Here is a 26,600-nt window from a genome sequence, read left to right on the forward strand (position 1 = left end):
CAAGTTTTGGGGTTGTCAAAAATGTGTCACAAAAAACCTATAGGAAATCCACCTATCTAGCCCCCTTTCTGAACACATTAAAATCTGGCCAAAACATGTCTGTAAACAATATTGAAAAAAGTGAGTAGAAGTGACTCAAGGGTGCATATTGGCATCAGTTTCAACTGCAATGGCTTAATGCTATGGTATCCTGGGATTCGTAGTTTGGTGAAGCACTAGCATGCTGGCAGAGAAGGCTGGGGACCATGAAATGCTACAACTCCTCGGATTAGCATAAATACAAATCCCAGGATTAGTATAAATAAAACTACAGCTCCAAGGAGGCTGTAGCATGAAACTACAACTCCCAGGTTTCCATGAGACTTAAAACATCAACTCCCAGGATTGCATCACACAAAACTACCCCTCCTGTGATTTTATCACATAAAACTACAACTCCCAGGATCCCTTTGTATAAAACTACCAGGATTCCATCACATAAAACTACAATTCCCAGGATTTCATTTTGTAAAATTACAACTCCCAAGATTCCATCACATGAAACTACAACTCCCAAGATTCCATCACATGAAACTACAACTCCCAGGATTCCATCACATAAAAGTGAAATTCCCAAGATCCCATCACATCAAACTACAACTTCCAGGATCCCATGACACAACACTATTATTTCTATGATTCGATCACGTAAACCTACAACTCCCAGGATTCCATCACATAAAAGTGAAATTCCCAGGATTCCATCACATAAAACTACAACTTCCAGGATCCCATGACACAACACTACTACTTCTATGATTCGATCATGTAAACCTACAACTCCCAGGATTCCATCACATAAAAGTGAAATACCCAAGATTCCATCACATAAAACTACAACTTCCCATGATCCCAGGATTTATTTACTTTGCAGTAATCCCAACAGAGAAGCCTTGCCTTGATTGATTTGATTTGGAACCATTTCAGAAGACCTTGAAGAAAGCACCAAGGGTCTCATTCCAATCCTTACCCACCCCATAGATATTCTCCTCTATTATCTAAATTTCACACTCTGGTGAGTTGCAAGTCCTGTCAAATACATATACATATATATGCATATATATTCTCACCTGCAAACCCACATGCTTCCAGGTGTTAATTCTACACCTGCCAAGTTTCAAGGCTGGAGAAAGAGGGTCCCGGACCAAGAGGCCTTACCTGTCCTACCTTGGCACCGAAGTGGCCCAGGGCTAGCAATGGGGCAACCAATTGGGTGAGGATTTGTATACACTCGGTAGCCATGGACGCCCAGGTGTGGCTTAGGAATGGCCTACGGATGAGCAGGAGGCTCTTACTCCACTGGTTTTATGGCACAACGTTTCTATGGGCGACCCAAAGGCACAGAGCATGAAGTCCATGCCCTTGAATGGAACCTGAAGAAACTGCAAGTCCCAGAATCCTCCAACCTGGCCAAGAGAGTCAATAAAACCCAAATGGTATCCACAATGCTCTGTGACACTAATATCCAGCTTATATTCAATTCAGTTCTGACAGTGGTGATGCACTTGCAGGGTTTTCTACTTTCTGGAGCTGAGAGTGTGTGCCTTGCACTTTAAGAAAACATGACTTTAACAACAACAAAAAGTGCATTGGGCAAATGCATGTTAAAGCAAGAGGCTAGCATATAATTTCCATTGCTTACTCCTCTAAAATAACCCGATTCTTTTTTATTTCCTTTTCAGGTTGCAATAGGATGCCTTCCATATCATTCATATATATATATATTTTCTGGCTGGCTCCTTGGTCCACTAAAAAGGGTCTAATTTGCTGACATTGGCTATATATATGAAGCCATTTCACCTGCATAAATGGAGGCAGGTGGGTTAAAAGCTCCTCTAATAAAAAGGTTTAAAATGTCTGCAGTACTGTATAGTACAGCAATAATAATTACAGTAGAGTCTCGCTTATCCAACACATTTTTGTAGTCAATGTTTTCAATACATTGTGATATTTTTGTGAATACATTGTGACATTGTGTGTTTATGTTTTATATTTTATACTGTATTTAATTGGTTGCAATATATTTTTATATGTTGTTGTTTTTAATGATGTATCGGCATCGAATTGTATTCAATTGTACGCCGCCCTGAGTCCCTTCGGGTGAGAAGGGCGGGATAGAAATATTGGGAAATAAATAAATAAATAAATAAATATTTTGGTGCTAAATTCGTAAGTACAGTAATTACTACGTAGCATTACTGCGTATTGAACTACTTTTTCTGTCAAATTTGTTGTTTAACATGATGTTTTGGTGCTTAATTTGTGAAATCATAATCTAATTTGATGTGTAAGGAAAAGCCTATTTACACATCAAATTAGGTTATGATTTCACAAATTAAGCACCAAAACATCATGTCTAACAACAAATTTGACAGAAAAAGTAGTTCCCTCCTTATTATCCAACATATTCATTTATCCAACGTTCTGCCGGCCCGTTTATGTTGGATAAGTGAGATTCTACTGTATTGCAAAATATATGCTGTGCTGGAAAAATTGACATTTTTAGGCATTGCTTTTTGGATTTACAGTAGAGTCTCACTTATCCAACGTTCTGGATTATCCAACGCATTTTTGTAGTCAATGTTTTCAATATATCGTGATATTTTGGTGCTAAATTCGTAAATACAGTAATTACTACATAGCATTACTGCGTATTGAACTACTTTTTCTGCCAAATTTGTTGTCTAACATGATGTTTTGGTGCTTCATTTGTAAAATCATAACCTAATTTGATGTTTAATAGGCTTTTCCTTAATGCCTCCTTATTATCCAACATATTCTCTTATCCAACATTCTGCCGGCCTGTTTATGTTGGATAAGTGAGACTCTACTGTATTATAGTTTTGATGCATTTAATAGTGGACAGTTTAAGGTTACAAAGGCTGGATCCACACTGCTATATAATGCAATTTGACACCATATGATATGGTCAGTTATATGGGTTATATGGGTCTGTACTAGCCATATAATGCATTGCATTTGATGGCAGTATAGATCCAGTCTAAGTTTGTTAAATAAAAGTCCCTTTTGTGGGGTTACTTGTCCCAACACTTACCTTTAAGGTGAATCATGTGCCTCTTGGCATCTGGATCGACTGCTATGAAACTCATGCATGCAAAACGAGGCCAACTCCAAGAACAATCCCAGCAAATGCATTCCTGGATCATGGACACAGTTGCAATCGAGGTCCCGGCAGAGATGCCAACCGCCGCCATGATAATCCCTGTGTTTTGGAGGGTTGCTGTTTGCTCCAGGCCTGGCTTGCAGTTGCTAGAGAACCATGCTTGGCTTCCTTCCCTTCCCTTCCTTCTCTTCGTGCCCGGGCTTGCCCAGGGATCCGGGAGACCCTTCCTTTTAATCTAACAAAGAATGCTTCGGAGAGGCCCTTCATGCAATTAAGGCCAAGATCGAAAAATCAGCTGATGACCCAAAATGCAGACTGTGCAAGGAAATCGACGAAACCATGGATCAGATCCTCAGCTGCTGTAAGAAAATCGCACAGACAGACTACAAACAGAGGCACAACTATGTGGCCCAAAGGATTCATTGGATCTCATGCCTGAAGTACCACCTCCCAGCAGCAAAGAACTGGTGGGATCACAAACCTGCAAAAGTATTGGAAAATGAGCACGCAAAGATACTGTGGGACTTCCGAATCCAGACTGACAAAGTTCTGGAACACAACACACCAGACATCACAGTTGTGGAAAAGAAAAAGGTTTGGATCATTGATGTCGCCATCCCAGGTGACAGTCGCATTGACAAAAAACAACAGGAAAAACTCAGCCGCTATCAGGACCTCAAGACTGAACTTCAAAGACTCTGGCAGAAACCAGTGCAGGTGGTCCCGGTGGTGATGGGCACACTGGGTGCCGTGCCAAAAGATCTCAGCCGGCATTTGGAAACAATAGACATTGACAAAATTACGATCTGCCAACTGCAAAAGGCCACCCGACTGGGGATCTGCACACATCATCCGAAAATACATCACACAGTCCTAGACACTTGGGAAGTGTTCGACTTGGGATTTTGTGTTATGAAATCCAGCATATCTATCTTCTTTGCTGTGTCATATTTAATAATAATAATAATAATAATAATAATAATAATAATAATAATAATAATAATAATACAGTAGAGTCTCACTAATCCAAGCGTCGCTTATCCAAGCCTCTGGATAATCTAAGCCATTTTTGTAGTCAATGTTTCCAATATATTGTGATATTTTGGTGCTAAATTCGTAAATACAGTAATTACAACATAACATTACTGCGTATTGAACTACTTTTTCTGTCAAATTTGTTGTATAACATGAAGTTTTGGTGCTTAATTTGTAAAATCATAACCTAATTTGATGTTTAATAGGCTTTTCCTTGATCAGTCCTTATAATCCAAGATATTCGCTTATCCAAGCTTCTGCCAGCCCGTTTAGCTTGGATTAGTGAGACTCTACTGTAATAATAATGTGATCCAATACAACAGCCAGCAGAAAAGGAGAGGCCTTTCGGATAAAGAGGGAGAAGGCCAAGCGTAGCCCCGACTCCATGTTGTCCAGATGCTTGGGATATTCAAGACAATGATATCCAACACTGCACAACAAGTGCCACTTGACACTGGTTTAACGGCGACGGAACGCAAGGAGTTGTAGTTTTGCAAGGTCTTCCTCTTGCCTTGCCAAACTACAACTCCCGTGATCCCATAGCCTTGAGCCATTCTGGTGAAAACAGGGCCAAGCTGCATTCGTTCCCTAAATGAGCACCGTTGCATGCTTTCTAATGTGGAAAACAAGACTTCCAAGCCATGCAAGCAATATCCCAGTGTCTGGTCAAGATGATAAACGTTATCAATGAGAAATAATAGGCAAGATAGAAGATACAGGAGTTTGTTTACATATGCATGAGCCGACTGGGAAGGACAAGGTTGGGGCAAACGTTCCAGTTTTGGACAAGAGGATATTACAGTAGAGTCTCACTTATCCAAGTCTCTGGATTATCCAAGCCATTTTTGTAGTCAAATGTTTTCAATATATCGTGATATTTTGGGGCTAAATTCGTAAATACAGTAATTACAACATAACATTACTGTGCATTGAACTGCTTTTTCTGTCAAATTTGTTGTATCACATGATGTTTTGGTGCTTCATTTGTAAAATCATAATCTAATTTGATGTTTAATAGGCTTTTCCTTAATCCTTATTGTCCAGGGTATTCGCTTATCCAAGCTTCTGCCGGCCCGTTTAGCTTGGATAAATGGAACTCTACTGTACTTTGTTGAAAATTAGACCCCAAAATTATGAATTATGAGAAGCGGCTGCGTTGGGACATACAGCGCACCTGATTTGCCTTTTCTACTTTGCCTGTAATAACTTTTCATGAATTTCCTCAGAATGATGCCTTACTTCTGACATCAGGGAATGATTCCCCAAAATATCAGTCTTGTGGTACAGTAGAGTCTCACTTATCCAACACTTGCTTATCCAACATTCTGGATTATCCAACACATTTTTGTAGTCAATGTTTTTAATATATCGTGATATTTTGGTGCTAAATTCATAAATACAGTAATTACTACATAGCATTACTGCGTATTGAACTACTTTTTCTGCCAAATTTGTTGTATAATACGATGTTTTGGTGCTTAATTTGGAAAATCATAACCTGATTTGATGTTTAATAGGCTTCTCCTTAATACCTCCTTATTATCCAACATATTCGCTTATCCAACGTTCTGCTGGCCTGTTTATGTTGGATAAGTGAGACTCTACTGTATGTGGATTATCTTCCTCTTTCATGTCCCCAAACCAGACTCACGATTGCGACACCTATTGATATGGCCAACACCTTAAGCACCCATTATTTCTCTCCATCCATTGTATCAATCGGAGCTGGGATATCAAGACCCAGATTCTGGAAAGCCAGATACACTGGGCTTCTGAACGCACGGTTTTAGCGGAGCTGAAATCACTCAATCAAAAGCCCAGATATTGGTAGACCTTCTCTCACTACGTTGAGTGGGTTTCTTGGGGATTGCAATCCGGCACCAAATGGAAACCCACTCCACCAACAATGGTTCTGCATTTCTATACAATCCAATTGGGCCTGTCCTGTTTAATTAACACAATAATGTTTTATTTCTGAATATACCTACAGAGCCTGGATTGGGGCCATCCATTCCCCAGCATTGCTGTATCTAAGGCAGAGTGATTTTCACCTGTTGCCTTTGCAAATGTTGACCTGATATTAAAGGCATAAAAGCAAAATCAGTAGGACAAGTGAAAAAAATGTAAAATTGCACTTGTTCCTAAGGTTTACCTCCAATTGTTAAAATTGTTTGTAACTGACTACTCCTATGCCTTTTTTGCGTATCAAAATGTGGATGATTGAGAAACAACAGAGAGAGGAATTGCGTGGCAAAGCAAGCACTCCATCTCCCAGCATCCCTTACTATTGGCTCTGCTGGGAGATGCAGTCCACAATTTGCATCCAGCTCTATGGGGCACACCTGGTGACCCAACCCAACTCATCCCACCTTCATGTATATAAACCTGGAGTAGCTCTCCATCCAATGAAGCATTGTTTTGTTGGGGAAGGAAAGGCTAGAAGCAACAAGCAATGTGCAGATGCCGCCAAAGCAACTTCCAGCTTTGATAGAGATATTTTACTGCCTTTGGATTTTGTAAAATAAGAGTTTTTAACTGTTTCTTTCCAGGTGCCTCCAGGTTACAGCAGGTAATATTGAATACCTTTTCCCCTGTACTGTATTGGCAGTTTATATGTAACTAGCTGTGCCCGGCCACGCGTTGCTGTGGCAAAGTGGTGGTGGTATTAGTTTAAAATTGTTGTGTAATTTTTATTTGACTTTATTTGCATTTTTTTAATTATTTTTATTGTAAGTTGTATTTTTATTTATTATATTTTATTATTTTCTTGTATTATTTTTAGTTATTTTCTGTTATTATAGTATTTTATTGTATTAATTTTTTAGTGTTTTTTATTATTTTTTATTGGGTTGCTAGGAGACCAAGTTGGAGGAGCTTAGCCTTCTAACTGGCAGCAATTGGATAAAAGCAATTATTCCTCTCCCTGTAATTAGGACTTTATTTTTCTTTTCTTTTTGTTGTATCAACCTAGAGGCATGGATGATGGGTTGTGTTGTCAAATTTCGAGGTCGGGGGGCCTGTAGTTTTGTTGTTTTGTGGGTCGCCGTGATGCCATCACTCTTTTATATATATAGATGATTGGTTGTGTTACTGAAGTTTGAGTTGGATGTGGTCGTTCAAAAAGAGAAGCAGTTTTGGTAAGACTTTGAGAAACATGATTGTCAAAGCAAGTGCTAATAAGATGGGTGTTCTTGCTATTTCAGGATCTCCTCTTAATCATGTTAACTAGGCTTTGAATATGGGCACCTTAACTCCATTTTGATGCTGACTATAATGTTGTTGTTGTTTTTATTCCCTGCTTCTCTTCACAAGGAGACTCAAGGAGAATGCACAAAAGAGACAACACTTCAATTCCTGAATATACTAAAGCTATCAAATATTAGAAGAACTGGGGAAAATAGACTCTTGCAGTACAAGATTTATGAACATTTTCTTTCTACATATATATATATATACTAGCTGTGCCCAGCCACGCGTTGCTGTGGCGAAGTCTGGTGGTATGGGAAATAAAGTATTGAGGAATTGGTGGTAGTTAAGGTAAAGGGTAAAGGTTTTCCCCTGACATTAAGTCCATTATAAATGGGTTATATAGCTGTGTGGAAGGGCCTTGAGTCTACACTGCCATATAATCCAGTTCAAATCAGATAATCTGTATTTTATAGGCAGTGTGAAAGAGGCCTAAGTGAGGCCTAACTCTGCCTGTCCCCTGGGCTGAGTGGGTTGCTAGGAGACCAAGTGGGCGGAGCTTAGCCTTCTAACTGGCAGCAATTGGATAAAGACGATTATTCCTCTCTAATTAGGGCTTTGTTTTTCTTTTCTTTTTGTTGTATGAATGTAGAGGCATGGATGAGGGGTTGTGCTGCCAAGTTTAGTGTTTCTGGGATGTGTTGTTTTGTCCTAGGCTGAAATTTCATTACCCTTTTATATATATAGATATATACGTGTATGTGTGCATGCATATACAGCAGAGTCTCACTTATCCAAGCTAAACGGGCCCGCAGAAGCTTGGATAAGCTAATATCTTGGATAATAAGGAGAGATTAAGGAAAAGCCTATTAAACATCAAATTAGGTTATGATTTTACAAATTAAGCACCAAAACATCATGTTACACAACAAATTTGACAGAAAAAGTAGTTCAATACTCAGTAATGCTATGTAGTAATTACTCTATTTACGAATTTAGCACCAAAATATCACGACGTATTGAAAACATTGACTACAAAAATGGCTTGGATAAGCGAGGCTTGGATAAGTGAGACTCTACTGCATATATATATATATATATTCTATTGAATCCACCAATATGTTTGTATATTGTTTCCCCCTTAGCCTTTTCCCTTCCAGTGGCATCACCGTACCGTAGACTCTTTTAGCATCAGCACTTAAAGGAAAACGATGAAAGACGAAATTGCTGTCACCGTGTGTTTTATCATGCGCCTGGTGAAGAGGCACAACAAGCTGAGCAGGCAGCAGGTGGAGGTCTTTGCGTCCAAGCTGATGACGGTCCTGGTTGAGAAGTACAAGAACCACTGGTATCCTGACAACCCGTCAAAAGGACAAGCCTATCGGTAACGGGCCAAGGGAGATGCCTTTCCTTTCAGATCTTCTCCAAAGAAGGACATCCCTAGATACTCAGAGCTCTAAGAGGCCAATGTTAACACTCCTTGTCCAAGAAAATATCCATGGGGTTGACAACTGATGGATGGATGGATGTTTGTTGATATGCCCCATGCCTATTTTCCTTGTGTCTAATGGATATTGGACTTGGATGTATGGACCTGTTGGACTTAGGTGGAGGACCTGTGTCTAGAGGACATTGGTTTTGGTTGGTGTGTTAGGTTCTCTTCTTCCAGTTGTGCTGTGGTTAAGTCTTCCACAGAAGGAAGCACCAAGACACACGCTGGTAGATTCCAACAGGTTTTATTGTACAGAATACCAGAACCTTCTCTTTAGCCCATTTATATAGGGGCTCTCACATGCCAGAGGGTAATTGAGGTTTTATGACTGGCATCTGTTCTTTGTCAGTGCTTGGACAGCTTGGTCTGTGTCCGGAGATGTCAAAGATTGGAGATCATGACATGGTGGGCCTGTCTTTTAGCGGACGTTGGCCTTAGATGGGGGGCCTCTCTAGCGGTTGTTCTCCTTGGGTGGTGGAACCGGCTGTAGTGGACGTTGGCCTTGGGTGGGGGACCTGTGTCAAGTGGACATTGGCTTTAGGCAGGAGATCTTTGTCTAGTGAATGTTGGCCCTGAGTGATGGGTCTGTGTCTAGTGAATGTTGACTTTGGGTAGGAGAACTGTCTTTATAAGACGTTGGTCTTGAGTGAGGCAGCTGTGTCTAGGGGATGTTGGCTTTGGGTAGTGGACCTGTGTCCAATGGATGTTGGACTTAGGTGGTGGACCTTAGATGGGGGGCCTTTCTCTAGTGACTGTTGTCCTTGGGTGGTGGAACTGTCTGTAACAGATGTTGTTCTTGGGTGGTGGACCTGTCTCTGGATATTGGTGTTGGGTGGTGGACCTGTGTCTAGTGGATGTTGACCTTGGGTGGTGGACCTTAGATGGGGAGCCTTTCTCTAGTGACTGTTGTCCTTGGGTGGTAGAAGTGTCTATAATGGATGTTGTTCTTGGATGGTGGACCTGTCTCTGGATATTGGAGTTGGGTGGTGGACCTGTGTCTAGTGGATGTTGACCTTGGGTGGTGGACCTTAGATGGGGGTCCTTTTTCTAGTGACTGTTGTTCTTGGGTGGTGGAAGTGTCTATAATGGATGTTGTTCTTGGGTGGTGGACCTGTCTCTGGATATTGGAGTTGGGTGATGGACCTGTGTCTAGTGGATGTTGGACTTGGGTGGTGGACCTTAGATGGGGGGCCTTTTTCTAGTGACTGTTGTTCTTGGGTGGTGGAACTGTCTCTTGATATTGGATTTGGGTGATGGACCTGGGTCTAGTGGACTTGAGTGGTGGTGGGCCTGTGTCCAGTGACCATTGTAGAAGGGAAAAGGTGTAGATCCAAGAAATCCCTCTGAAGCAGCCTCCTCAGAGAATGGAACCATTGAATACATGTGATAACAAACTGGCAACCCCCTGACAAGCTTTATTTCAAGAACTTGCGTTTCTAGACCACCACATTTTGTGATGTGAGGGAGGTCACAAAATCAAATCCCTTTCCGCTTTGTTTAGGTGCATCCGGATCAACAGATTCTCGCCAACAGATCCCTTACTGGTTCAGGCCTGTGCAGAGAGCTATATAGATTTCAACAGCCTTGGCCTTCCAAAGGAGATGACCATCTGGGTCAACCCGTTCAATGTATCCTGCAGGTGAGCACTCTTTTGTTCTTAGCTTTAGATGTACATTTTCATTGTACACACAGAGGAGCTCTTGGGACAGTCCACCTGAGTAGAACATGCACCTGGGACTGTTGTACATTAATGGTCTCTACTCTTGCTAAAGGCCCTTTCACATTCTATTCTTCTTTTTAGATATGGCGAGAACAACCCGCCGTTCACAGTAGCTCAGTTTGAAGCGAACGAAGAGGGTCACACCATCTCTCAGCGCATCCGGCAGACGGTGGACAAGGCCTCTGACTCCGGATCGAACCCCTCTTCCGACGAGGAGCCCAAGAGCATCCCGATTGTTAGTAACCCCAACAGCGTCTACCAGGTAAGAGGGGAAGGCGAAGGGAGAATTGTATTCCAGTTTGTGGACTTGCTTTGGTCTAGAATAGTCTTGGGTAGGTTGAACATAGTTTTGGACTACATTTTCCATCCAGAGTTCTTTGGGATACAACTCTTTTTTATGTATTTATTTATTTATTTACAGTATTTATATTCCACCCTTCTTTCTCACCCCAAAGGGGATTCAGGGCGGATCACATTATATACATATTGGGCAAACATTCAATGCCCAAATACACATAGAACCGAGACAGAGACAGACACAGAGGTAATTTAATCTTCTCCTGAGGGGATGTTTGATTCTGGCCACAAGGGGGAGCAGCTGCTTCATCATCCACTGTGACGGCACTTCCTCATTCCAACGTCGTAAACTAGTTAAATTTGCCTCCCCACTTTATAAGTGGTACCTTATTTCCTACTTGATAGATGCAACTATCTTTCGGGTTGCTAGGTCAGCAACGAGCAGGGGCTATTTTTTATTTTAATTGACGGGTGCTCACTCTGCCACGGGCTGGCCTCAAACTCATGACCTCATGGTCAGAGTGATTTATTGCAGCTGGCTGCTCACCAGCCTGCGCCACCTTGGTCTTCATGGTGATGTAACCATGCAAGCAGAAGGATTCTGGGACCTGTCGTTCCGAATTCGATGAGAGTAGACCCACTGAATCCATTCTTGGTTAGTGAAGGTGGATTCCATTCTTTCAATGGGTCTACTCTACTCAGGGACTCACAGTATGGGCTCCTGCCCTCTTCCTTCCTTCCTTCCTTTATCCATTTTTTGGTGGTTCTGAGATGGGAAGCCGGTTTGGAGTGGGTCCTTGCGTAAGCGGTGCCAGACTCTGACCCCTTTCCCGTCTCTTGACTCCCGGCCAGTGCGGCGAACCCTTCCAAGCCTGGTCCCAATACGCTCGCCGGAAAGCCCAGGCCCCCGACGGCGTCCTCCAGAATCCTGCCGGCTCCTACTACTTTCAGTACAAGGCTTACAGGGCTTGCCGGCCGCTGGGCCCTTTCGCTGGCCCACGCGTGGACCGGTACCACTGGGTTAATGGCAACCGGTAACGCCGGGACTGTGTCTTCCCCACTTCTTAGTGCCGCACGGAGTGAAGCCGTCTCCGCACCACCGACCCCACGGAGGCCGGGAAACCCCCCGAAGAGGAGCCCCTTCCGGCACTTCACTCCTGCGGACACGGACCTCGCTTCTTCTGTCCGCCGTTCCCCTTTTATATCCGTCTTTCCTTTTGTCTTTGTGGCCTTTTAAAAATATCCACTTGGCGAGGACACATTTTTAAAGAAAGGATGTTTTAAATGTGTGTTTACGACGAAAATTAAAGATTGCACTTCACTATGGAGAACGTAAAAAGGAAACCGAATGACTAATAAAATGTGAGTTTTTAAAAACAACCGTCTCGGCTTCTTGATCAAGGGAAGAAATAACCAAAACAACAGCTCTTAACATAGCATCGGAGTGTGGAGGGGAGATAATACATTTCACAATATGGATTCTATTAGTGGTATTTTGCCAGATCTTTATTTGTCAACTGCTTAGGAAAATGCAAGTTGTGCTACAAGGGTTCATAAATACCATTGTCACATTTTCATCTAATTTGACATTACTACTGACCGAGAGGTCATGAGTTCGAAGCCCGGGTCAGAGTAAGCTCCCGACCTTTAATAGTCTTGCTGTTAACCTATGCAGCTCTAAAGACAGTTGCATCTGTTGAGTAGGAAATTTAGGTACCGCTTTATGCGAGGAGGCTAATTTAACAAATTTACGACACCATAAAAACTTCCAGCAGCATGCAGAAAGGAATGAGGAAGTACTCCATCAAGGACTCGTGTGGTCGGAATCGAGCATACCCTCATGAAGTCAATGGGACCCCAACCCACTTTACTTCATAGCCGGAAGGGAAAACACTTGCACCCGGTTTCTTCAATCTCAGATTTCCAAATAAAGATGAGTTAGGAATTGCATGTCACTCCAGACATTGCTGGACTGAAGATCCCAGCATCCCCTAACCAACATGGCCAAGGATGAGGCATGCTGTAGTCTGCATATCTCTGCATTACAATCAATCTAGATTTATTAAAAGCGAATGAGAGCCAACATCCATCCGGCTTTCTCCCTGGACAATATTATTACATGAAGTGACATTTTGCCTGATTCTGTTTCAGAATTGTCACACATACCTTACGCCGATGAGAGGCCTCAGGAATCTCAAGACGACGATGCCGTATTGATAGATGACAAATTCTTTTGCGGAAAGGCTTGATGGGACCAGAGGCACAAGACTCTCCCCAGATTTTGGAATCATTTGAAAGTCCATTATATCCCGGAAAGAAGTGCCCTTATCTGTAGAAAAACGACACTTTGAGTGCATCTACTCTGTAGATTTTGGGTAGTTTGATGCCTCTGTGACAATAAATATTAGTTGAGAAGTTTGTGACAGATAATATGGGGAGATTTTGGACACAAAGAATACATTAGCTGAATATATCATAGCCAATATTGCAAAGGTCCAGTTCTATCTAATGCAGTTGCATTTGAGTCCTTTCACAAAGAACTTGTCCATGGTGCTGAATTCAAATTCTTGCATATTAGAAAATGACCACAAATGGAAAGCGGTGGTTACCATATTCTTCGTGTTGGTTATCTAGAAGTCCAGCTGCTGAGGCACACTTTCGGATCTGGCAATTGACTTCATTCAGAAGAGCAAGGATTTGGGAAGATGGCTTTCCGTCGGCTTCGCTCCCATCTGCACAAAATAGAACAAAGGGAAAATGCTAGTGGATTTATTGGCTTTGTTTAGTTACTTAGTCAAGGCCTGTGTTAGGATGAGTTTTGGTATGCATGCAAGTATTTAATCTGTTGGAAAACTCAGGTGCAAGGTCAGATAATAAGACAAGATTTTTGGAAAATCTTACCAGACAGGAGTGGTCTGAACCGAGGGTTCAAGAGGAAGAGCCGCAACATCACCAGAAGTTCGGTCTGCTTCAGGATCTTGACATCTGTGAGGGAACAGCATTCATCTGATATTACTTTCCTCCAAGGTGAAGAATCACAAAGGCACTAATATTGCACCCATTCTACTTGTGTGAACCCATAGGTATAATGAAAGAGATGAGTAAGAGTCCACCGTAAGCTGTTTCCTTAACTCATAACTGAGGAACTTCGAGTTCTTCTAACATTTTGGGATCAAAGCTCCCATAGTATTGCTGACCATGTTGGTTCGGCAAGGCTTTTGGGCACAGAAGTCCCAAAGATCTGGACATGCAAAGCTGACTAATAATAATAATAATAATAATAATAATAATAATAACAACAACAACAACTTTATTTTTATACCCCTCCCCATCTCCCCGAAGGGACTCGGGGCGGCTTACATGGGGCCTTGCCCGATAAAACAATCAAATATCAAAACACAGCAATAAAACAGTTATGCAATCAAAACATCAATTACAGTAAAAACAATCGTTAAAATCAACATAAAACATACGATGTTAACACTGGAGACTAATTCATAGAACCCAGGCAAAGTGCAACATGTGCCGAAATGGGCCGAAATGGGGAAGGTAATTCCCTATCATTACCTTTGTCGCACCTCAGATTAGCTTCACCTTGCTGAATGCACCAAACTGCACACAGGTTGAAGTCGTTTTAATTTATTAGAAAATAGAAGCTAAAAAGTTCTTTAAAAACAAAAGTAAAGTTCCAAAAGATCGTTACAAAATAAATCCTTAGAGCACAATTCAAGAAATCACCAGAAATAAACCAAGTCCCAATAAAGCATGACAAAGTCCCAAGAACATGAAAACAAGAGCTGCAAGATAATCCAGGAAAATGAGAGCTTGCTTCTTGGTTGAACGAAAAGTTGCTTTGACAAAGATTTGTCTCCAAACACATTGCTTTAATACCCTTTGCAAAACATGAAAGCATTTCTCTGGCCTCTAACCTCCCTTTTGTTTGCAATTCTCACACTCCTCCGAACCCTGAATTCCAAATGGTCAGCTCGATCTAGGGAAACTGTTTTGTCAAGGTCAGCCTGCTCGTTAGTTTGCTGAGCCTCGTTATCAGACTGAGAACTGTCCTCCTTTTCCAAGTCAATTTGCACCTGGCTAGTTTCAGTATCATCAACATCATTCCTTGCTGTGGGAAAATGAACTTGCACTCTCTGTTCCTCATCTTCTACAACAGGGACATTTTGAACCTGATTGTGAACCTGAATCCCATCATCCTCATCAGAGTCAATCTGAGGTTCCAGCTGAGTCACAACAACCTTCACCTCTGAATCATTTCATCCCAATCCGGCTAAATTTATGGAAATTATATTTCCTGTTCCGGTAAAGAAACTTGGTTGGTTTAGGAGAGCTTCTCAAAATGGAATGGTGCATCGAGGAAAAGTCTGCATGGGATCATGGATTTGGAAGTGGTCCAAAGAGGATCCAAGTGCAGAAATTTAAACCTCATACCATCGAAAACATCTCCCTAAAGTATAGTCACTCTATTACATCATCTGCCATCATGGAGTATCACCTTGTAGACTCAAAGTATCAACAGAAGACATAGGGACCATGAATCAATGTTTGATGAGAAGCCAAGAAGCCCATCTTAGCTCTCTATTAAGTGTCAATCAAGACCTACATTCAGTCAAGAGAGAGAAGACTTTGTCCTCCTCAACCAGGTTGGGTTGCTGTCGTTCTTGTGGAGATCCAGAAGCTGGAGGACCTCCGTCCTGTGGATGGGAGCGTCTCCTTCTTTCTTTCTCCATCCTCTCTCTACGTTTGTGCATCTCTTGCTGGAAAACCTTGTCTAAGAAAGTCACAGTCTCGTCATGTTCTCTCAGCAGGTTCTACCAAGGAGGAGATGTAGGGTCAACATCTGGACCTCATCTATGTTCCCTTCTAAGGATTTCCTTAGCTCTTGGTCACCTTCCTCACCTGTTTTGACCATTTCTTGAGTTCTCCTTTTTCCAACTGATCTTGGAGTCTTGCTTTCTCCTCTGATATCTGGCCCCTGTACGTTTCCTCCAGCTCGACCAACCAGGTTTGTTGGAAACTCTGCCATCTCTCCTTTCCTTCTCGCTTATGATCTTTTTCTAACAGGGGCCTTTCACTCTGCATGGGGAGACAAGGCATTCTGGTTAGTTTATTATAAAAGTCAGTGCAAAGTATGAGTGCAAAGGAATGCCAAATGCTGTATATTTCAGAGGTAAGAAGGAAACCTCTTGCCATCCTACCTGGAGATCATTGGGATTCTTTGAACGACCTTCTTGTGTTCTGGGGCTCTTTAGGGAAGTTCTCAGATTCTCCTCCAGCTCCTTCGTTTTGCGTTGCCTGAACTCTTGAAGTTCTCTGACCATTTGGTCTGCCTCTTCCAGATGCTATAGGTCCAAGTCCAGATTGGAAGAGATAGAAAGGAGTGTAAGGAAGATGAAGTATGAAAAAGAAGGCATGGATACCTAAAGTAGGGCTGAAAGGCTTCACATTCTACAGTTGGTCTTCCATATTGGCAGATTTAACCTTGGTAGATTTGAGTATTTATGCACTTATGTTCTCTCTAGGAATCTCTAGGTGTTCTAGTGCGTCTGACCATAAAGTCATGTTGGAGGACCCAGAGCAGTGGTGCCTAACCATTGGTCCTCCAGGTGTTTTGGACATCAGCTTCCAGAATTCCTTCCCATTGGAAAAGCCCATGGCTTCTGGGAATTGGAGTCCAAACACATGGAAGACTAAAGATTGGACACCACTGAGATTCCTTAGGAGAAGACTTTTGGGCATTTTTAGCTCTTCCCATGTGATTCTATGGTCAAGTTCAGCATCAATAAGGCCAGAACTCTACAAATGCTTCCAGGTTTCATCAGGATCTCCAGCTTCTTCTGAACTATGAATGGAACTGCTAGAAATTGGATCTACTCTAGCTTGGAAAAACTGGTCCTTCCCTTAACTCAGTGGTTCTCAGACTGTGGGTCCCCAGATGTTTTGGCCTTCAATTCCCAGTAATCCTAACAGTTGGTAAACTGGCTGAGATTTCTGGGAGTTGTAGGCCAAAACACTTGGGGATCCACAGGTTGAGAACCACTGCCTTAACTGGACATGACCTGGGCCCATAACCACTTGATTAATTTGTATCTGGAGCTACCTGGTCTGAAGAATGAGCTTTCAGTTTCTGGACCATCTCCTGAAACTGCCTCTCTCTCAACTGGAGCATCTGGGACGCTTGCAGCAACTGAAGCACAGAGTAGACATAGTCCTTCTTCTCCTTCAACAGGTGGACAACTGCTTTTGTATTTTGATCCACCAATGGGTCCTGGGACACAAGAAAGCCAGGGTTCAAAACGGCAGCCTTCTGAGACCTCTGTAATATCTATAAGGCCACAAATGTCCTTACATCCAGGGCCAAGTCTTCCACGGAGCTCCCATCGCCTTGAGTCTTTAGTCCGGTTTCCTGGAGCTCAAGGTTGGCTTCCAACACCAGAACGGCTTGCCTCAAGTGCCGGCGACTCAGAAGGAAACACACAATGAAATGGGCAGAGAGGCTTGTGTTGGGTTTCATGGCTTCCAAGACGATTTCTGTTTCTTTGGCTTCCAACTACACATGGAAAAAGAGAAAAATACAAGGATTTTAGAAATCAATCCATTTCCTGGATGGATTTACACCAGGAATCCCATCTTCCCCAGTCTGAAGACACATGTATTTTAGAGTTGGAGGAATTGACACAAGATGGCCCATAATGGATAAGGGAAAGCTTATATGGAAAGGCAGTGTGGTATAGCAGTGAGAGAAACTAGACATTGCAAGCTCCTCATGAATCCCAGGGATTGGGAGAACTATGTATCCCGCTGTATTAACTCCTGTTTTATTGTTTTACTGTGTTTTATTTTTTGTATATTGTGCAATGTATTTATGCTGTTGTTTTTGTAAATTATGCTGGTCGGGCCGCCCCGAGTCCCCGTGGGGAGATGGTGGTGGGGTATAAATAAAGTTTTATTATTATTAACTGGCCTTGATATTTGGGAGTTGTAGGTACTGGGATTTATAGTTCGCCTGCAATCCAAGAGCACTCTAATCACCAATGATGGACCTAACTTGGCACACAGAGACCCCCATAACCAAATGAACATACTGGAGAGGTTGGGAGAGGGGAACTGACCTTCATTTCTGGGAGTTGTAGTTGACCCACAACCTTGTAAAAAAAAAAATGACTGTTTCAAATAACCCAAGCTAGTTGTAAAACAAATCCCACATTTCACAAACACAACCCAGTGCTGGTACCTTCTCCTCTATCTGGGTTTGCAACTCCATCCGGATCAGCGCCTGAAGCTTTCTGAGCTTTGCTTCATCCTTTTCGCTGCAAGAAGCGGACAAGTCTTCCTCCTCTTGGCTCTGCTTCTGGAGGAAAGCCACAGCTCTCTCCACTTGCTGCTTTTCAACAGACTGAACCACATCCCGGGCCACCATTTCCCCTGTACAGAAGGGTTCCAGGGCTTGCAAAACCTCTTCTGGACAAGCCTTTCTCTTAAGACGCAGGGAAGAGAAGAATGAATTAGCAGGACTGAGTTCCTTGGTGTAAGGAATTTATAACGACTGCCACCAATTTGTAAAGGACTAAGAACGACTAAGGTTCTTTCAGGCAGGGGGAATCTTTTTTATCCCACCGCTGCCACCAATTTGCGAAGATGCAACCACCAAAGACTCAGGAGATCTTTTGATTTTTTCTTTCTTTCTTCTTTTTATTCACTTTAGATGGTAACGCAACTTGGTTTATAATATATGTGACAGAGGCTTAGATGTTGGAGGAACAATAACAAGTTTATTCAGGCACAGAGCTTAGTGGTTACAATGTTGTTTCTCACTTAGAGGCACTTTTATTAACAGTTACAATACTAGAATGAGGTAAATCAAACTCCCTAAAGTGTCATTTCTTTTACTTAAAGTAGTTAGAACTTCTTCCTCTGCTACTTTTTTTTTTTATATAATCTTTATTGACGTTTAACAGGTACATTAATTAAAACAATGTGGTGGCTATCGGGGGGGGGACAGAGGAGGGGGAGAGTGGTAAGATAGGGATGGGAAGGAAAAGCAGGGAAGGTGGGGGGTCTTGAGGATGGGGATGGGAGGGATAACAAGAAGAGGTTCTGGGGGTAAGGAGAGGGGGTGACGGGGATGATGGTCTTCCTTTATCTTCCATATCGGGTATTAAAGTCATCTATTTAACATTGTCCTTTCTGTCTTCATTGCGAGATATAGTTTCTAAGCTTCTCCCAATTTGTTTGTTCAGTTCCCTTTCCTCTGGACTCTTTCAACAAAGAGGTCAATTTGTCCATTTCCTGTATTTCCAACAGTTTTTGAAGCCATGCTTCCTTCGGTGGAAGTTCAGCCATTTTCCAATTTCTTGCGAAAACTATTCTTGCCGCTGTGGAGCTATACATAAATAAAATGTCGTCATTTTTATCAAACTGTAAGTCTGTGTTTGTTATTCCCAAAAGGTAATATTCTGGTTTAATTTGGAATTTTTTCTTTAAGATACTTTGTGTCTCTTCATGGATCATCTTCCAAAACCTTTTGGTTTTCTCACAAGACCACCAGACATGGAAGAATGAGCCTTCATGTGTTTTACATTTCCAGCAGGTGCTGTTATAGGACTTGTACATCTGTCCGAGTTTTTTGGGAGACATGTACCATCGATGGAAAATTTTTAGCCAATTCTCTTTTAATTCCGTGGCATAGGTATATTTCAGTTTTTTGTTCCATAATCGTTCCCAGTCCTCCAACATGATTGGGTGTCCGATATTTCTAGCCCAGGTAATCATACAGCTTTTAATTGTTGTCGTTTCTGTTGACCATTCTAGTAATGTATCATAGATTTTAGAGATGACCTTCTTTTCAGTTAACATGATTCTGTCCCACACGGAGTTGGAGTCGTTGAAGCCTATACGGGCATCCTTGGTATATTGTTCTTTAATGACAGCATATTGGAACCAGGACATGTTTTTAAATTTTTCTTTTAACCTTTCTTGTGGTATCAAGTCATAAGTCCCGTTGTTTTTTACCAGTAGATCTTTATACCGAGGCCAGGCGGGCCATTGTAAGATATGACTTTGAGATGATTCGAGTGAAGAGATCCATAAAGGGGTTTTATTATAGAGCCTCTTTTTGTACTTTTCCCACACTTTTATTAGAGCAGCTCTAATAAAGTGGTTGCCAAAGTTCTTTTCAACCTTTCTTTTGTCGTACCCCACATACGCGTGCCACCCTCGTCGGAGATCGAAGCCTTCTAAGGTCAGTATATTATTATCTTTTAGTGCTATCCAATCCCTCACCCAGTTTAAAACACAGGCTTCGTAATAGAGTTTTATATTTGGTAATCCAAAGCCCCCTCTTTTTGTTGCATCAGTCATAATAATATAGACTCTGTCTAGCTCATATTCTATGAATTCTTCCGACTGCGATAGTAAACTGGCGAGTAATTTGGTAATGATTTGTCTAATGTCCTCGTTACTATCCTCCAAGATATTACGAAACCTTAACTGGAACTCTTTTTCATGCTGTTCAGTTCTTTCCTGCAGTCTCTCCAATTTATCATTTTTGGTTTCTAATCTTTCTATTTTGAGTTGTTGGTTCTTTTGAATTTTAACTAGCTTCTGGTTTTCCATTTTCAAGTCATTAATATCTTTGTGAGTTTTAATCATTTCCTCTTTCAGATACCCAATGTCCTCTTTAATACCTTTTTTCATATCCATCATTTCTTGATAGAGTTCTTTTTGTTGTTGGCTATGTTGATCTAATTTCATTTGGGCTTGTTTCTGATGTTCTTCTTGTCGCTCCGCTAGTTTCTGTATCTCTCGGAGAATATCTTTTAGATTAATCTCCTCCGACTGTGAAGGTCTCCTTCCCAGCCCCTTGTTCTCTTTAAGATCTTTGTCAAACTTGGTCTTGGGAATTGCCATTGTTGCTCGCACACAGCACGCCAAAGCAGAGAGAAAGAGGGAACACGTAAAAAAAAAAAATAGCGAAGAAAATAGATAAGAGGGGTACAGATAGAAAGAAAGGGAGGGGAAACAGGAAGGGAGGGAGGAGGGAGAGAGAGGAGAGAACAGAGAGAGACAGAAAAAGACAGCAACAGTGACAGAGAGTTTCTTAGAAAAGAAATAAGAGATAGAGATAGTTAAGCTTTTAGTCCCTAGGTTCTTTGAGTCTTCGTTTCTTCTTTCCCAATGTTGTATTCCTAATAGGTCAGTTTTTATTCGTTTTGTTTGTTCAGTCTCCGTCCTCTTCGTTGGTGTTATTTTCCCCTTGGTGCAGCTGTAAGAGTCACTGTCCAAGGATACTCCTGCGTTGGTTAAATTGTCCTTAATTCTTCCTTTCCTGTGGCTTTGTATGGAGTGCTTCTCTCCCTTTTTTGGTAGCGAATCTCCCGCGCGTCACTCGCCGCTTTTCCAGCGGACACACACACCAGCTTTCTAATCTCTTATTGCCTGTTTGGTGCGGAGGGGGAGAGATTAGTCATAACAGCGATGGTACTCAAGGACGTTGATTCATGGCGGCTCCTTGCTGGGTCCCCTCACTGTCCTCTCGCCTGTCACTCCCAGGGAGACGTCCGTCCAATCCTCCTCTCGGGCTTCCTGTTCGCCCGATGAGTTTGATTCAGTTCAGTTACTGTGTAAATTTATATTTTTTCTTATTTTTCTTTAAAAAGTTTATTGCCAGCCTTGTGAGTACTTGAAAGTAAGATAAATCTAACAACTTGCTCCAAGCCTTGCAGTATGTTTCAGGCTGGTTACATGAATCCAGAATGGTCTGCCATGATGGAGCAGAATCCGTTCGCCGCGGCGCCCCAGGAACAACCAAACGGGCCAGTACAGCTCGGTACTGGTACTGGACTCTTGCGTTCGGCCACAGAGGTTCACCGGGTTAGGGCTAATTCAGATCTTTCAGTTAGTATGCTTCAGTTATTTCCCTGTTGTTGTTGTTTGGGAGGCTATTAGTCTTACGACTGAGCCGCTCAGTCATCCACTTCTCTCTGCTGGAGATTAAGTGGCTTAGTTACATCACTTTTCTTTAAAGAGAGGTTTAAGCTAAATGTCCGATAGGAAGAGATAAATTTAGAACGCTTACGTTCCCTCAGCTTTCCGCTCTTCGCTGTCTTCTTGTCTGATAAAATGGGCTCGGCTGGCAGTCTGTGCGGTTTTCACCACTGCCGACGCTGCGGTTCGCGCTCCCCTGCAACAACCCGGATCCGCTCCCCCCGATACAATTCGGGGGCCGGCTCAAACGGGGTGCTGGGGCCTTGCGTCCCTCCTTGCCTCGATCCACAAGGAGAGGGGAGCAAAGGCTCTACCCAACCGTTGCGAGCGTTGGTCCTTGAGAGCGCTCAGAGGACCCGACCTGCCGCCATATCAGCCCACCGGAAGACCCCCTCTGCTACTTTTAAACCGCAGTCACCCTGTGATATACGATCACAGATTCTCTGTTCCTTACCAGGACACAGACTACATTAAATAAGTCACCAAACTTATTTTAAATGGACTCAAAATTGAACAATTGAGTCTCCTTGATCCCTTCAACCTAGGATCAATCTTCCCTGTGCCTCATCAGAGCACAGACTGAATTCCTTTTTTAAACTCTGCACTTTTTCAGCAAAACGGCAGTTGGTGCCGCCTACTTCTTCATGGTAACCAGCCTCTGAGTGCTGAGATGCAATAACTGTAATACTTACCCTTTTAAAACACAAACACACAGTTAAACATAACATCTGTAAACCAAAAATTCATACTTCATTACACTTAGGTTCAAAAGTAACATTCCTGAGCCAAAAATGCTGTGATCTGTATGGATCTACCTATACGGATCTACCTGTATGGATCTACCTGGAGGTTGCTGTAATGGTCCAAAACCCTGTGTATGTATATTTGCTTCAGGGCTTCTTGTTTCACCACCTTCCTTGCCATGGCTTGATCCTTCTGGGAAGTTGATCCCGCTGGACTGAGCTTGGCTTCTGCAATCTGGGTTTCCTACCAAGGAAGATAAAATCCTATGAATAAATGTGAAGTTTAAACCCATCTGCAAAAAGGGAGGAACATTTTTAAATCTGAAAGTTGAACTCAACTTCATAAACAATCTTAAAAGGTTCTGTTATTGTATCTCGGCTTATATCACCATAATTCAAATATAGAAATTTGCAATCCTGTTTTTAACTCTCCATATTGTGTCTTAACTCTGCTTTTGGAAATGGTATTCAAATGCCCAAACTTATGTTTTAGTTATCGTATGCTGGATGTTTGGGGGGGGGGGGGGGTTGAAATATTTTTAATTGAAAGTTTTATGTTTGAAAAAAACGAAAAAGAATATCTATCTATCTAAATATATGATAAAAAGAAGAGATAAAAATGAAATGAAAAAAATGTTTTAATGCTGGTCATAGACAAGAATAAATATATAAATATGTTCGGAACTTTTTTCTTGGAGCGATAGATGTAACTAAAGGCAAAAGGGATAGGGACACAAAATATAATAATAATAATAATAATAATAATAATAATAATGGGACAGAAATAATAATAATAATAATAATAATAATAATAATAATAATAATAATAATACATCACACATGATGTTTTGGTGCTTAATTTGTAAAATCATAACCTAATTTGATGTGTAATAGGCTTTTCCTTAATCCCTCCTTATTATCCAACATATTTGCTTATCCAATGTTCTGTCGGCCCATTTATGTTGGATAAGTGAGACTCTACTGTACATGTAATAATAATAATAATATGATGATGTAATACAATGTAATAATAACTATAATTCACTATTATAATTGTATATTTATATTACAAGCAATATTACTAATAATATTGCAATATAGTCTTATAATATAATATATTGTATGTATATTTACTTGTAAATTGCCCTGAGTCCCCTTTGGAGTGAGAAGGGCGGGATATAAATGTCGCTAATAAATAAATAAATAAATAATAAATAATATTAGTAAATGTTAGCCAGCAAGCTAAGACTATGGGTTCGAATCTGCACTCAGATATAAAACCCATTGGCTGGCCTTAGGAAAGTCACATTTTCATAGCCTCAGAGGAAGGCAATAAAATAGGTCAAGAAAACCTTGTGATGGTGTTGCCTTAGGGATAGAATAGGTAGGAAATGACTTGAAGGCAGACAACAGCCACAAGAAAGGCATTTAAATCTTTAAATAAGGGGACAAACTCATACAAGAAAAATAAATAAGGAAGAGATCATGGGTCAGAGGGCTAGATATGATGATTCCCATCCCTTCTACACCCGGAAAGGGGGAAACTCTTCGAACGCTCCCATCACAACCCACATTATTATTTTCTTTTGAAGCTTCCATCGTCAGGGAGGAGTCGGCCTTTTGTAGATCCAAACGGAGCGACACAAGGTTTTGCAGGATCTCCTCCTGAGAGAACAAAGCTCCATCTTGGAAGGCGATCCCTTCCGGGCCGAATCCGGCATGTTTGACGTCCTCCGAGTGTTGCCGGCACAGCTCTTCTTCCGAGTGGCGATGATATTCGGCCAGCTCTTTCAAGAGCCTGTCCCACTCCTTGGATCCTTCTAAGTTCGTGCCCTGGAAGAATTACAAGTTCTTCAGGTTAGCTTCACCTTGCTAAAGACACCAGGCTGCACACAGATCATAGTCTTTTGTGGTTTATTAGGAAATAGGGAAAAGATAGTTTATGAAAGGCAAAAGTTCAGTTACAAAAGATAGCTACAAAAACAAGGCTGTAGAATAAATCCATGAAACATTAGGCATGAAAAAAAGTCCTTAAAACGAAGCCAAAGTCCCAGAAACGAGGATACATCCAGGCTACAAGATAATACAGGAAAGCAGACTTGGTTCTTGATTCAAGCGAGGAAATTGCTTTGGTGAAGATTTCCCTCTCAGAAGACTGTTTTAATAGCATAACATGAAGGCATTTCTTGGCCCTTTGACCTCTCTCTTATTTGCTATTCTGAGACTTCTGCGCAACCCCGAAATTCCAGACGACTAGCGAAGCGGCTTTCGCTTTCAAGGCCAAAGGGCGTGTTTAGTGTTATCAAACTGAGGCTGGGAACCGCTCTCCCTTTCTGCTTCTTGCACTTGAAAACCATCATCAGTAACAACATAATTTCTTCCCTGCTCCTCATGTCCCACAACAGGAACACTCTGCACCTGAATCCCATAATTCCCATTAGAGTCATCTTGAAAGTCATCCTGAACCTGAATCCCATCATCTTGAAACTGCACCCCAGAATCCTCATCAGAGTCACACAAAGGCTGAGCCACAACACATGTAAGTCAAGAGAGGTAAGATAATATCATACCAAAAACGTTAACATACAAATGGGATGATGATGGCAATGCTTCTCCTCTTCAGCTTCCACATTAACCTCTGTGATCAAAACACCCATTTTGGTAAAAAAAATGTATCTCACCAGGTTCTTCTTCGGTCTGGATGATTCCCAGAAGCAAGTGATCATGTGGATCTCCTCGGCCATTAAGGACAGCTCAAGGTGCAACATTTCACTGCCGTGTTTCTCTAAGACGATCCTAACCGAACAAAAACCACACCAATATCATGTAAACATAAGAACCATGGGTAGAAAAAGGATCAGCTACTGGAAATGTACTTCAGAAAAAAATCTCCATGCAACTGATGAGGAGTTTTCCCGAGAAGCGAGATTAGGTTTGAGAATGGAGGGAGTGAAAAATAGACTAATTAGATGTTTTGAGAGAATCTGTGAGAAAACCTTGAAGCTCAGGTGTGTTTGGCATGATCTCATGGCTACTTGGTAGGGCTTAAATTAAGTGTTAGCTTTATGCCTCTTGGAGGAAATAATGTTGCCATAAGGATGAATGTTTACTTTTTTGCTTGGAAGACACCCTGAGTCCCCTCGGGGAAATAGGGCAGCCTATAAATAAAGTATTATTATTATTATTATTATTATTATTATTATTATTACGAAGAATTTATAACGACTGAGGTTCTTTCAGGCAGGGGGAATCTTTTTATCCCACCGCTGCCACCAATTTGCGAACAGCTAAGAGCGCTGCCACCAATTTGTAAAGATGCAACCACCAAAAGACTCAGAGAGGAGACCTTTTTAAAAAAAATTCCCTTTCTTTCTTCTTATTCACTTTAGATGGTAACGCAACTTGCTTTATAATATATGCGACAGAGGCTTAGATGTTGGAGGAACAATAACAAGTTTATTCAGGCACAGAGCTTAGTGGTTACAAAAGATGTTTCTCACTTAGAGGCACTTTTATTAACAGTTACAATACTAGAATGAGGTATGACAAACTCCCTAAAGTGTCATCTCTTTTACTTAAAGTAGTTAGAACTTCTTCCTCTGCTACTTTTAAACCGCAGTCACCCTGTGATATACGATCACAGATTCTCTGTTCCTTACCAGGACACAGACTACATTAAATAAGTCACCAAACTTATTTTAAACGGACTCAAAATTGAACAATTGAGTCTCCTTGATCCCTTCAACCTAGGATCAATCTTCCCTGTGCCTCATCAGAGCACAGACTGAATCCCTTTTTTAATCTCTGCACTTTTTCAAAAAAACGGCAGTTGGCTCCACCTACTTCTCCATGGCAACCAGCCTCTGAGTGCTGAGATGCAATAACTGTAATACTTACCCTTTTAAAACACAAACACACAATTAAACATAACATCTGTAAACCAAAAATTCATACTTCATTACA

At 41.6% G+C, this 26,600-nt stretch overlaps 2 protein-coding genes and 1 long non-coding RNA gene across 11 annotated transcripts in view; 2 read left to right on the top strand and 1 right to left on the bottom strand.

Moving 5' to 3' along the window:
* The window catches only part of LOC134294709 (trichohyalin-like), a 35,057-nt gene that overhangs the window by 299 nt on the left and 8,158 nt on the right, over nt 1-26,600 (bottom strand). For 3 of the 8 annotated variants that reach the window (XM_062966311.1, XM_062966309.1, XM_062966315.1), the window contains 13 exons: nt 25,319-25,433; nt 24,210-24,470; nt 22,738-22,881; nt 18,143-18,385; nt 18,021-18,053; nt 17,258-17,458; nt 17,009-17,176; nt 16,107-16,250; nt 15,808-15,984; nt 15,512-15,719; nt 13,795-13,878; nt 13,503-13,625; nt 13,060-13,222 (listed from right to left, as the gene is read on the bottom strand). In XM_062966311.1, the coding sequence (XP_062822381.1) occupies nt 13,060-13,222; nt 13,503-13,625; nt 13,795-13,878; nt 15,512-15,719; nt 15,808-15,984; nt 16,107-16,250; nt 17,009-17,176; nt 17,258-17,458; nt 18,021-18,053; nt 18,143-18,385; nt 22,738-22,881; nt 24,210-24,470; nt 25,319-25,433 (2,064 nt within the window). Of the gene's footprint in view, nt 1-2,345; nt 3,523-10,985; nt 13,223-13,502; nt 13,626-13,794; nt 13,879-15,511; nt 15,720-15,807; nt 15,985-16,106; nt 16,251-17,008; nt 17,177-17,257; nt 17,459-18,020; nt 18,054-18,142; nt 18,386-22,737; nt 22,882-24,209; nt 24,471-25,318; nt 25,434-26,600 lie in introns of those variants that run through there. The other 5 variants (XM_062966313.1, XM_062966312.1, XM_062966310.1 and 2 more) reach the window with 5 other exon arrangements.
* LOC100554385 (maternal B9.10 protein) lies at nt 116-17,867 on the top strand. Of its 2 annotated transcripts, none has more exons than XM_062966339.1 (5): nt 116-1,857; nt 8,530-8,768; nt 10,378-10,515; nt 10,678-10,858; nt 11,746-17,867. In XM_062966339.1, exons 2-5 carry the CDS (start codon nt 8,596-8,598, stop codon nt 11,929-11,931), a joined length of 678 nt encoding a protein of 225 aa, XP_062822409.1. In that variant the 5' UTR covers nt 116-1,857; nt 8,530-8,595; the 3' UTR covers nt 11,932-17,867. The 2 variants fall into 2 exon arrangements, with proteins under 2 accessions (XP_062822409.1, XP_008119284.2); XM_008121077.3 differs by lacking the exon at nt 116-1,857 and adding an exon at nt 3,873-6,767.
* LOC134294721 (uncharacterized) lies at nt 24,399-25,468 on the top strand. Its single transcript, XR_010001440.1, has 2 exons — nt 24,399-24,494; nt 25,043-25,468. It is a non-coding gene; the product is annotated as an uncharacterized LOC134294721 (long non-coding RNA).

The sequence above is a fragment of the Anolis carolinensis genome, unplaced genomic scaffold (genome assembly GCF_035594765.1).
Source record: "Anolis carolinensis isolate JA03-04 unplaced genomic scaffold, rAnoCar3.1.pri scaffold_19, whole genome shotgun sequence".
In the NCBI taxonomy this organism is placed as follows: domain Eukaryota; kingdom Metazoa; phylum Chordata; class Lepidosauria; order Squamata; family Dactyloidae; genus Anolis; species Anolis carolinensis.

Coding starts and splice junctions, on each gene's coding strand:
- LOC100554385 (XM_062966339.1), top strand. CDS start 8,596: ATGAAAGACGAAATTGCTGTCACCGTGTGTTTTATCATGCGCCTGGTG. Junction 10,516..10,677: donor CCGTTCAATGTATCCTGCAG/GTGAGCACTCTT, acceptor TCTTCTTTTTAG/ATATGGCGAGAACAACCCGC. Junction 10,859..11,745: donor ACCCCAACAGCGTCTACCAG/GTAAGAGGGGAA, acceptor ACTCCCGGCCAG/TGCGGCGAACCCTTCCAAGC.